Source organism: Heterodontus francisci, chromosome 11 (genome assembly GCF_036365525.1).
Source record: "Heterodontus francisci isolate sHetFra1 chromosome 11, sHetFra1.hap1, whole genome shotgun sequence".
Lineage (NCBI taxonomy): Eukaryota > Metazoa > Chordata > Chondrichthyes > Heterodontiformes > Heterodontidae > Heterodontus > Heterodontus francisci.
Genome location: NC_090381.1, coordinates 95,707,200 through 95,719,803, shown reverse-complemented (window position 1 = coordinate 95,719,803; position 12,604 = coordinate 95,707,200). Strand labels below are relative to the sequence as shown.

Below are 12,604 nucleotides of genomic sequence, written 5' to 3'. Positions count from 1 at the left end.
GGAAACCAAAGGAACAAGTCTGAGAATATAATCCAAAGTATTGTGTCATGTACTGTAACCCAGTCGTTCTTAAACTGGGGTCTCTAGACACATTCCTGGGGATCCATGAAATAATGTGAAAATAATAAAGAAGTGAGCTTGGTGTGAGCCAGGAGGTGGGAACAGAGTTCTGCAAACATCATACCAAGGATAGATGGACTCTGCAGTGAGAAACAGGCAGAGCCATCTCACTGATAAAGTAAATACCTGTTTTCTTAAAAGCATTAGTAGAAGATTCTTTACATACAGCACTTGAATATTATATAGTATTGTAACTTAGATTGTGGATCTGTGATTACTAATCCAATTGCAAAGGGATCCTTCAAAATGTTTGAGAACCACTCCTCCAGCTCATTGTGCCAGTGAGCTGCTGTTATATCGTTTGAGTCTTGGCTGTTCAGTTACCAGTATTTGAGGTAAAGTAACAAACCTTAGTTAAGTCGATATTCCAACACACAGTTCATCTGGAGTTAAAACACAATCAGAATCTGTTCTAAATATTTTTTAATTCTTTTTTCTAGGCAGACTACTTGCAGCCTAAATTGTTGGGGATTCTGGCCTTTTTTAATATGCATTTACTGAGTTCCAGTGTTGGAATGAATGATAAAAAGATGGTAGGTAAATTCTTTACTGGCGTCCTAGGTTTTCAGATAAAGCTTTTTGAGGAATTTATATGAAATCAATTATTAATGCCTTTTTAAAAAAAAATTTACAGGCCATGAATAGTTTAATGTCGTTAATGAAATTAATGGGACCAAAACATATTAGTTCAGTTCGGGTAAAGATGATGACCACTCTGAGGACAGGCCTGCGTTACAGGGATGAATTTCCTGAATTGTGCTGCAGGTATGTTTTGAAATGCAACTTTCACTTTGAATGAATTGAAACGCAAATTTGAATTTTATTGAAGTACTAGCCTGAAAAGAGAAGTGATCTTTTTAAAATAAAAATTCCTTACTGTCATTGCTAAATAGAAATATTACTTCGGAAGGTCTTTTGGGCGGTCTTGCTTTCATTGGAAGAGCATGGAATAGAATATTTTGTAGTAAGGTTATGCAATAGTTACAGTTTACCCTTAATTTTGAAGTTGTTTAATTAACTTTATCTAGATTATTATTAGCATTATTTACATTGTTTGCATTAAATTATTGGATATTTCAAATTCTTTTAGTGCTGAAAATGACTTTGAACTATCAGGAACAGATTGTAAATTTTGGCAAAATGGCTTTTTTGTTTGTCTTTGTCTAAGTTTGAAAAATCAATTGTTCTTTTAAAGTGTTTAAGTTAGAAATGTTTTTACTTTGCTTCCATTTTTGCTTTGTTAAATGCAATTTGAGTCTCAGTTGAATTGAGTTTTCTTATTAAGCAATTTTTTTAATTTTTTCACCTTTTTGTGTATGTTTTTTCCACATTTTATTATTCGTTTGTTAGGAGAGCACACATAATAACAAATGTAAAATGTAATTTTCTAAAAGGTAGTAGGAAAACAATTATTTGATTTTTCTAATAGTTTAAGATTGTTGGAGAGGTTTGGCATTGTTTAAAGAGCTTTCTATAAAATAATTATACTGTAGTAGGTTACAAACAACATGTATTTGGTACCTAAACCTCTCCTTCATTAACATATTCTGGGCACAAATTATTTATTCCATTTACAGTAGCAGTAAGGCTAAAAATACACATTTTACCCAACTATTTATGACTTTGGAGAATTTTATGTTTTGTCACTGTGGTCCAATTTCTGTCTGCCAATTTTAGAGAAAAAGTCAACAGGAGTATAAAACAGTGTTTTCCCACTTAACACTCATGCTGGCATTTCATCAAAAATTAGCGAAGAGATGATGTCTCACTGATTGCCTTAGATAGCAAATCTGAACAAAACTGTACATGTCAGTATAGGAACGTTTCCCTTGAGATTCTGTTTTTTTAAAAAACTGTTTCCGTCTTACATTAACTGGATATGGAAAATTTTGCATGTTTATGGTTTGGCCACCCTCTGTTGAAGGTACAGTGCAGAGAATATTAATCCAATGCTACCACCAACAGTATAAAATAAACAAGGTAATACTGCTGTCAACGGCAATGTGAAGTGTTGCATACCTGCATGTTAACTTACTGCAAGTTTAATTATACTCTGTCTTCCTGAAAGTGTATACCTTCCAGTATACTACATGTGTGTAACATGGACGTAAAATATCACATTGTGTAGCACAGTTCTGTACTTCTGACACTGATGTGTATTCTGGCAAGCTCAAGATGACTTCTATTTAAAATAGTATTTCTTTCTTTTGAAACCATTACCTCTGGTGTCCCCAAAGGATCTATCCTTGGGCCCCTGCTATTTCTCATCTACATGCTGCCCCTTGGCAAAATAACCTGATAACACAGCGTTAGTTTTCACATGTACTCTGACGACACTGAGTTCTACATCACCACTACCTTTCTCGACTCCTTTGCTGTTGCTAAATTGTCAGACTGTTTTCCAACATCCAGTACTGGATGAGCAGAAATTTCCTCCAATTAAATATTAGGAAGACTGACGCCATTGTTTTTGGGCCTGACTTCAAACTCTGTTCCCTAGCTACTGACTCCATCCCTTCCCCTGGCAACTGTCTGAGGCTGAACCAGACTATTCGCAACCTTTGTGTTGTATTTGACTCCGGGATGAGTTTCCGACCACATATCTGTGCCATCACTATGATCGCCAATTCCACCTCCGTAACATTGCATGATCTTGCCCCTGTCTCAGCTCATCTGCTGCTGAAACCCTCCCCCATGCCTTTGTTGCCTCTAGACGTAACAATTCCAACGCACTCCCGACTAGCCTCCTATGTTCTACCTTCCATAAACTTAAGGTCATCGAAATCTCTGATGCCTGTTTTCTTACTCAGACCAAGTTCCTGTTCACCCATCACTCCCAAGCTTGCTCACCTATTTTGGCTCCCAGTCAAGCAATGCCTTGATTTTAAAAATCCCATCCTTGTTTTCAAATACCTTCATGGCCTCGCTCCTCCCTATCTCTGTAATCTCCTTCAGACCCAAAAACCTCTGAGATATCTGCGCTTATCCAAATCTGGCCTCTTGAGCATCCCTGATTTCAATTGGTGGTCGTGCCTTCAGATGTCGAGACTCTTAAGTTCTGGAATTCCCTCCCTAAATCTGTCTGTTTCGCCACCTCTTTTTTTTCTCTTTAAGATGCAGCTTAAAACCTGCCTTTGATCAAGCTTTTGGCCATCTGCCCTAATATCACCACATGTGGCTCAGTGTCAAATTTTGCTTTTCCTGTGAAGGACCTTGGAACGTTTTATTACCTTAAAGATACTATATAAATACAAGATGGTGTTGTCATTGAAGCAAAATCAAATTTAATGCAGAAACCAGAAAACCGAGAGTCAGGTGCAAGTCTTGTCCATGAGTTCAACTTGCGTGTCAGTACGATCTGCAACATTAAAACGACGATGAAACAGTTGTAGAAATTAAACAAGAAAGCAGATGGTGATACAAGACCACATATAGCAAGATGACCAAGGGAGTCTAAATCTGCTTAATTAGACCAAGCTGTGCTTCAATGGTATTGTGCAATGGGGTCTTCCATCTTGAATTCTACGCTGACAGAGCCATTTCCATGAACAGCTGTGAACAATGAAGCCATTTATAAACAAGCACTGGTTGCTTTAAAAGATTCAGGGTAATAGGGAGCTGTCAGTGACAAGTGAAAGAGGATTTTAGTGGATGTGTCAACAGTTGAACCAGCCAAGAAGAATTTAGTGAAATTTCATGAATAGCAAAACCTGGTAATTTCCCAAAAAAGAAACAATGCCAATGTTTGCCAGAGATTTGAATATTTAGAGGAACAAGCAAAACTGAAGATAAGAAATGTAGCTTTATGCGTGATAACTGCATTCTTTCCTCGTGTTTTTCACTCCATTTATAGCGCAACATGCAATTGCTTTATAAGCATATTCTCTTTTAACCGTAAAGTGATACCTGTCCCACAGGAGCACAAACAATATTCTATTGTATAACATTGCTGTTGAAGCCTAAGACAGCTGTGTCAGCCAAACACTTGCTGGCTTGTAAGGAGCTTCCTCAGTCATTGGAGAAGGTACAATGCCAGACAAGAAAATCACAGCTAAGATTTCGCATTTATTTCTATTTTTCTTTGTCTGGCAACACTAATGGTTTTCCCAGCACAGAGTCCTGGAGGGAATAATATAGAACTGAATCTTGAAACAACATCTTTGCACTATCCAAGTAGCTTATCCTATTCTGTATTAACATTTATCATTTTTATTTCTTGATGGGTAATTTTTTTTCCAGAGTTATACTAGGCTTCATTAACTTTTCTCATTAGTTTTCATGGTTTTTTTCTCTTTCATATAGTTTTAAACTATGGGGGCACAGTCTCAGGATAAGGGGCTGATCATTTAGGATTGAGATGAGGAGAAATTGCCTCACTCAAAGGGTTGTGAATGTTTGAAATTCTCAATCCCAGAGGGATTAAATACATTTAAGGCTGGGATAGACAGATTTTTGGTCTCTCAGGGAATCATGGGCTATGGCGAGTAGGCAGGAAAGTGGAGTTGAAGCTTAAGATCAGCCACGATTGTACTGAATGACGGAGCAGGCTTGACAGGCCATATGGTCTACTCCTGCTCCTATTTCTCATGTTGTGTTTAAAGGGTTTTTTATTTAATGGCAATCTGTTAATTACGTTTTTTGTTTTCAGAGCCTGGGATTGCTTTGTGCGCTGCCTAGAGCCAAGTTATCTAGGGGCCCTTCTCAGTCAAGTGATTGTAGCACTGCTGCCTCTAATGTCCATTCAGCCAAAGGAGACTGCTGGAATATTTCACTACCTTATTGTGGAGAACAGGTAAATTAATTCTGACATTTGTATTTTGTTAATTTGGGTAGTATTTAGATTGTACTCAATGGCCTGGATTTTGCAGTGATAATGACAGTGAAGCTGTCAGCGTTTGCCGTCATTACTCCAGTGGAACTGACAGCAACTTCAGGAGTCCGCACATGTGCAATTAAACATGAAAATCCAGAAGTTGCTGTCAGTGATTCTATGCTGCTCCAGAGGGTACGCTGTTGAGGTTCCCCAAATTGCAGTTCCTAAGCAATCAGTGAATTGATGAAAACGTCCACTGTTACGCTGTTGTTGTAAAAGGAATATATACATTGATTTGAATGCAAAGTATTTTCTTTGATAGCTTTATGCATAACAGATCAAGCACAAACAAATCTGCATCCTCGCTCCTCACTCTGCTGTACCATCGAAGGCAACATCTTCAGAGATCTGGGACCATAATCTGAAACTGTCTACAACCCACCTCCCACCGCCTTGCTACTTATATACTTAAAACCTACCTCTTCAACCGTGCCTTTAGCACTTCCGTTACTTATTTCATACTCAATTGTGAAGTACCTTGCAGTGTTTTGCTACATTGAAATCACTGCATAAATTTCAGTTGTTTTTGTTGTCGTCATTATTTGCAGTATTACTACATAAAGCTATCAAATCAAATTAAGGACAACGAACAACAATAGTTATAGGAGAACCTTTTTTAATTTACGGAAAGTCTGGCAAGTATGTGGAACAGATTACTGGCAGAGGTGGTGGAACAAGAAAGCATATTGGGTTTCAGGAAGGAACTAGATGGGTTGGACGCAAAGTTGGAAGAGTGAAGGGTGTGAGAGGGACATAGGGTTGAAAGAGTTGGCTGAGGTAGGGCAGACTGAGGCTGTGGAGGGATGTTACATGTGGATAACTGTTTTAAAGTTGATGCACTTAGGGAAGGGAAGCCAGTGGTGATTGGCAAGGACTGTGATAGGTGAGTAGGATATTGCCCAGTTATGAATGTAAAGGTGGAGTATTGGATGAGCTGGAGTTTACTTAGGGTGGAACTTGGGAAGCTTGTGAGGAAGGAATTGGAAATGTTGAATCTGGAAGTAATAAAAGCAGAAATAAGGATTTCAGTAGCAGTAGGCCTGACAAAGCTGTGGTTATATAAGGGAGCATCTTAAAGTGCATGGGCTGATCAGAGATGGTCAGCTTGGTTGTAGAAGTGGGAGGTCATGCTTGATTAATGCATTTGATTTGAGGAGATGACAGACCTAGTAGATAGGGGAAAGACAGTGGATGTTATATACTTGGATTTCAGGAAGGCATTTAACACTGTCCCATTTGATTAGCTACGACATAAACTCCAAGCTCATGCAGTGGATGGGAACATATTAAAATGAATTGGCAAATTATTGGTTGCAAACAACAGTGAATAGTAAGTAGTGCATGAGCAAGGTATCTGGTTGACAGTCTGTTACCAATACAGTGCCACAAGATTTAGTGTTAGGGTCGTTATTTATCATTTTTATAAATGATTTCAAGGAAAGAATTCTGTACAAGTTTGAAGATGATACTAAATTGGGAATAGTGACAAACTATGGAAGGGACAGGGAAAAGTAAGGTTAAGAGATTTACCAAAGATAAGGTTGATTTGGATTATGTGCTAATTGGGAATCTACTTGAAGCAGGAGAGAGATCCTAGGATTTCTGTGGGCAGGTCACTAAAATCATCAGCACAGTGTTCCCAGTTTGTTAAAAAAGCAAAAGAATTTTGGGATGCATAGCATTAATCCAGTGAGGTAATTTTAAAACTGTGTTTGGCCCTGATGAGACTACATCTAAAGTATTGTATGCAGTTTTGGACTCCCTGTTTTAAAAAGGATATTCAATTATTGGAGGGAATATAGAGAAGGGCCACACAGTTGATGACGGAACTGAAGAAAATGCCATGAGGAAAGGCTGACCACCATGAGACTTTCCCCTCTTTAAACAAAGACTGAGGGGATATGATAAAAGTTCTGTGCCTGACACACAACTTGGGATGTAATTTGGCCAAAAATTTCAAATTGCATTCAAGGAAGCTTTTCTGTCATGTACAGAATTTAAGCACAAAGGATCGAATTTACAAATTAAGGACAACAAAAGGAAATAGAAGATGTCGGACAACCTTTAATTTAGTAAAACGTTGGCAAGTATGTGGAACAAAAAACCTCAATGGGTTTCAAGAAGGAACAAGATGGATTCTTGGGATTCAGGGTTTTTAGAAATACACCGAGAGTACTATGGATAGTTTTAGTTGGGCCAAATGTCGTCTCCTGTCTGAAATTATTTTGCTGATTTGAAATCATTTTAGTGAATTGTCTTAGCTACTGAGGTATATGTATGTTTGTTGTCACGTCCTGAGCACTTGCGCCATTATAATGTTCCTATTGGCATCCAAGTTTGATATCAGCATGGATGAGGTTGAACTGAGGAACATCTGGTCTGTATGACTAAATTTCACACTGGGTAGTCTGTTTACACGCAAAAGATTCCAGGGAGCTACTCCTCTTGTGTGTCCTAACCTCAGGTTGTTGTTTTGTTTAACCCATTTAACAATGTGCAATCTTGGCCTGTCAACTCCATTCTACTGCCACGTATGCCCTTTTCCTTTTTAGCATCCAATGCCTTGACCTTTCAGCTCTATCTATCCCTTCTCTAACCTCAGTCTTGACTTTCTATCATCCTTGAAAGGTTGCGTTTGCTGACAATGCAACCACTAGGTGGCGCAGTACTGGCACATGCGCAAGTGCAGCCTCATCCACTGAAATGTCACTGTCTGCTACGTCTCAGGGGACTGCCAGTAATAAAAATAGCGCTGCTCAATTTGACACAAAAGGACGTATTGAAACCAACCCCCCTCACCCCTCAATGCCCGCTATCACCCCTCCCCACCCACCCCCCACAGCAGTACCCCGCTCTCTGCTGCAATCGCTGCTTCTGTTCCCTGTTCCCTCCTGCGATCACTGCCTCAATCGTCGTATTCAGTTTCTCTGCTCCCTCCTGCAATTGTTACTTCTCTTCCTTGCTCCCTCCCGCCTCTATTGACTGCCCGCCGTTCATTCCGCCATTCTTTCTCGTGTCCGTCTGCTCACTGTTTCCTCCTGCTGGCCGGAGAAGAGACGGGGTGAGGGGGAGTGAGCGGGATGGACTGATGAGGCGGGAAGCGAGCAGCGAGATGGAGCGGTGAAGAGTCAGGAGCAGGTGGGTGTGGGAGAGAGAGGTGGGAGGGAACAGGGAAGAGAAGCAGCGATTGAGGCACCGATTACGGGAGGGAGTGGGGAAGAGAAGCAGCGATTGAGGCACCGATTGTGGAAGGGAGCTGGGGTACTGTTGGAAGGGATGGATGTGGCTGTTGTGGCCATTGAGGGGTGACGCAACACTCAGATGTCATTACGTGGTGACATTGACACGTGCATGCGCAGACTCATGCTGGCAAGCTGGCAAATGTTCAGAGGCACTGGTGACGTCAGCGATCACTCTGCACATGCCCTGCATTGTCAGGAGACGCTCCGTCCTTAAAATGGATTCACATGGGTAGATATATTGAAAGAAGTTTGAGATTTTTGAAGTAACAGAGAAGGTTGATGAAGGGAAAGCAAAGATTGGTTAACAAAATTAAAGCTCATGGAATAAGAGGGTAAAAAATTGGCTTAAGGGCAGAAAACTGTGAGTTGTGGTAAATGGTTATATTTCAGACAGGCTGGTGGACAGTGGTGTTTCCTGAGGTTCAGTGCTAGGACCACTGCTTTTTTGATTTTTATAAATGACTTGGATATTGGAATACATAATGAAGTTTCAAAATTCCTGATGATTCTGAATTTGGAGGTGTGACAGACTGCAACAGGACATAGAAAAACTAGCAGAATGGGCAGACAAGTAGTAGATGGAATTTAATACAGAGAAGTGTGAGGTGATGTATTTTGGCAGAACAGATAGGGACAGGCAATATAGACTTAATGGCCCAGTTTTAGAGTGTGCAGGGACAGAGGGCCCTGCGGATTCATGTGCATAGATCTTTGAAGGTGGCATGTCATATTGAGAGAGTAGTTAGCAAAGCATATGGGATTTTGGTCTTCATAAATAGAGGTATTGAGTACAAAAGCACAGAAGTTATGCTAAACCTGTGAAAAGCTCTGGTTAGATCACAACCCGAGTATTGTGTCCAGTTCTGTTCACCACATTTTAGGAAGGATGTGTAAGTCCTCAAGAGGGTGCAGAGGAGATTTACCAGAATGGTTCCTGTGATGAGGGATTTTAGCTACAAAGTTAGATTGGAGAAGCTGAGGTTATTCTCCTTGGAGCAAAGGAGATTTAGGGGAGATTTGATATAGGTGTATAAGATTATGACGGGTTTAGATAAGATAGACAAAGAAAAACTCTTCCCATTAGCTGATGGTACAAGGACTACGGACATAGATTTAAGATTTTGGGCAAGAGATGCAAGAGAGATGTGAGGAAGAACGATTTTATACAGTGAGTGGTAATGACCTGGAACTTGCTGCCTACGAGGGTGGTGGAAGCTGAGATGATGAATGGTCTCAAAAGAAATTGGATGGATACTTGACGGAAATAAACTTATAGGGCTATGGGGATGGAGCGGGGAGAATGGGCCTGATTGCTCTACAGAGAGCCGGCATGAAGGCGATGGGCTGAATGGCCTCCTTTGTGTTGTTATGACTCTATGACTCATTTCCCCACCTCAAAAAGAGGTCTCATTAAAACATCTTAATGAATAAGTATACAGTTTATTCACACTCCTCAGTGTTAATTATATGCAGGTGGAGGGTGTTAATTGGGGTCCTTCTTGAGCACTTATTAGGAGACACTTACTGAGATTGGTAGAGGTTTTGAGAGAGGAGCTAATCCTTTTTACTCTGTACAATAAATGTGAAACTGAGTAAAGATAGGCTGCGGCATCATCCTTCCACAGAATTTAACGCTCAGGAGATGGATAACTTACTCATGGGATTAAATTGCATAATTTACGTACGTACTGTCCATTGTGCACAGCACGGAATTGCAGATCAACATGTGTAGATGTGCACTAAGCAAATTTCTTTGTGGATATTTCAGAGCTGAAGTAAAAGATTTTCTCCATGAGATTTACTTTTTGCCAGAGCACCCTGATTTTACTGAGATCCAGAAGGTTCTGCAAGATTATAGAAAGGTGAGGCCTTTACTTTAGTGAGCTAGTAACTGGTCTACTGACTGAAATTTCACTAAAAATGTTTTAGCTAAATGGTATGGGGATGAAGAATTAAAAGGATTGAGCCTGACAGTTAGTGTCAGAAGGCAACTTGATCATGAGAAATCACCTGATCTCTCCTCACCTATTGTCCACGCACAATACAGGAAGATCGAATCTCAAAACACCAAATTTAGCATTTGCAGAGGTCCTTAGAACATCACAAATTAGTATTGCCAGATACAGGATTGGTCTCCTCCCCATCTGGTGTTATCAAGCTTTCACTCCTCCCCTCTTGGCTGATGTCCACTGGGAATCCAGCAGGACTACTTGTGAATTTAATTTTATTTTAAAAGAATCCAGAAGTGCACAAGAACACAAGAAATAGGAGGAGGAGTAGACCATTTGGCCCACCGAGTCTTCTTCGCCATTCAAAACGATCATGGCTGATCTTGGGATTCAACTCCACTTCCCCGCCCACTGTACTCCTTCAGCTGTCAAGTAGTTAATAACCTTCAGTAACTGCTTTGAAAGAGGTTTTTCCTGATTTCTTTAGTTATTTGGTGTTAACTCTTGTCACACTAAATTTTGCTTTATGTGTCTTGTTTTATAGGAGACTTCTAAAAGCACAGATTTACAAACTGAACTGCAGCTGTCTATGCGAGCTGTTCAGCATGAGAATGTAGATGTCCGTATACATGCACTGACCAGTTTGAAGGATACTTTGTACAAGAAACAGGTACACAATTTAATGCTAATGGTTTTAAGACTTGAATGGATAGTCTGATTGAAAAAAAACTGCATACGATAAATTTAATATTAATTGTGGCAAAGGAACTTAATACTGTAATATGGATATGTGTTAAGTTACATTTATACCATGCATTTTAGCACCATTAACAAAAGAGAAAGTATAATGTTTCCAACATGTCTATATGGTTCTTTAGCATTGTGTTTATAGAAAGGGTGATGTTTCAACAGAAAGGAAAATTCATTACAGTTGAAGACCATGTTAAAGTCGGAAAATTGTCACTCGATCCATATATCATATGTTTTTAGGAACAATTGGTAAAGCTTGCCACAGACAGTGAGACAGTAGAGCCTATTATCTCTCAGTTGGTGATGGTGCTTCTGAAGGGTTGCCAGGATGCAAATGCACAAGCTAGACTTCTGTGTGGAGAGTGTCTTGGTGAGTTGGGAGCAATAGATCCTGGCCGATTGGACCTCATGACCAGTAACACAGAGGGAAAAAGCTCCACGTTTGTGGTAAGAAATTATTTGAATTTGGAGTGTCTTTATCTTGTGCTAATTTAAGTCTAACCTAAAATAATTTATTGTAAGATTCCATGTCATATGGAACCACAGAGTGTTAGCAATGATTCATAATGCATTTTGAACCACAGCATAGGACTGTATCAGGTACCACTATACAGAGATATCTAGAGTAATACTTAACTTTTAAATGGATCACTTTCCAGTTGCTCATGGTAAGTCAGAAGATGCTGCTAAGCCCTGACTGCAACTGTACCTCTTGCTTTCAGGAGAACTAGAGATGCATCTCCCCTGTCTTTTCCTGCATCCTCTCCCCTCGCACAGGGTCATTTCTTTTTTTTTTACTCTCTGTCCTCTCTAATCTTCCCCTTCTCCCACTCTCTTCCTTTTCCTCTCTGCTTTTCTTCTCCACCTCCTCCAACCAACAGTGTCTGTTTTCTCTCATTTCCTGGACTGCTGTGCTGCTGAAATGAATTAGAGTCATAGATTTATTTATGACACAAAAGGAGGCCATTTGGCCTATCGAGTCTATGGTGGCTGTCCATGGAGTAATGCAGTCAGTCCCACTCCCTGGCTTTATCCCCATAGCCCTGCAAGTCTGTTTCTCTCAGGTGGCCATCCAACTTTCTCTTGACGTCATTGATCATCTCCGCTTCCACCTCCTTTGTGGGCAGCAAGTTTCAGATCATTACCACTTGCTGAGTAAAAAAAGTACTTCCCCATATTCCCCCTGGATCTTTTGCCCAAAACTTTCAATCTCTGTCCCCTAGTCCTTATACTATTGGTTAATGGGAACAGTGTTTTGTTGCCTAACTTATCTAAGCCTGTCATAATCTTGTACACTTCTATTAAATTTCCCCTATATCTGATTTGTTCTAAGGAGAACAAAACCCTGCTTTTCCAACCTAACCTTGTAACTGAAAGAGTATTCCATCACTCTGCTGATTTGTTCCTTGTCGATTGTAGACAGACTTTGGGGAGTCAGGAGGTGAGTTACTCTCTGCAGAATTCCCAGCCTCTGACCTGCTCTTGTAGCCACAGAACTTAAATGACTGTTCCATTTCAGTTTCTAGTTAATGGTGACCCCCAGGATGTTGATGGTGGCACTTGTGTGGTGCGAATGTTACCTGCCACTTATCAGCCCAAGCCTGAATGTTATCCAGGTCTTGCTACATATGGACACAGACCACTTCAGTATCTGTGGAGTTGCAAATAGT

The 12,604-nt window shown here is 40.2% G+C and overlaps 1 protein-coding gene across 4 annotated transcripts in view; it reads left to right on the top strand.

The window, feature by feature from the left end:
* Positions 1-12,604, top strand: part of atr (ATR serine/threonine kinase) — a 118,791-nt gene that overhangs the window by 54,477 nt on the left and 51,710 nt on the right. For all 4 annotated transcript variants that reach the window (XM_068042581.1, XM_068042582.1, XM_068042583.1 and 1 more), the window contains 6 exons: positions 561-653; positions 755-885; positions 4,769-4,912; positions 10,004-10,097; positions 10,729-10,854; positions 11,175-11,381. In XM_068042581.1, coding sequence (XP_067898682.1) covers positions 561-653; positions 755-885; positions 4,769-4,912; positions 10,004-10,097; positions 10,729-10,854; positions 11,175-11,381 — 795 coding nt within the window. The remainder of the gene's footprint in view (positions 1-560; positions 654-754; positions 886-4,768; positions 4,913-10,003; positions 10,098-10,728; positions 10,855-11,174; positions 11,382-12,604) is intronic.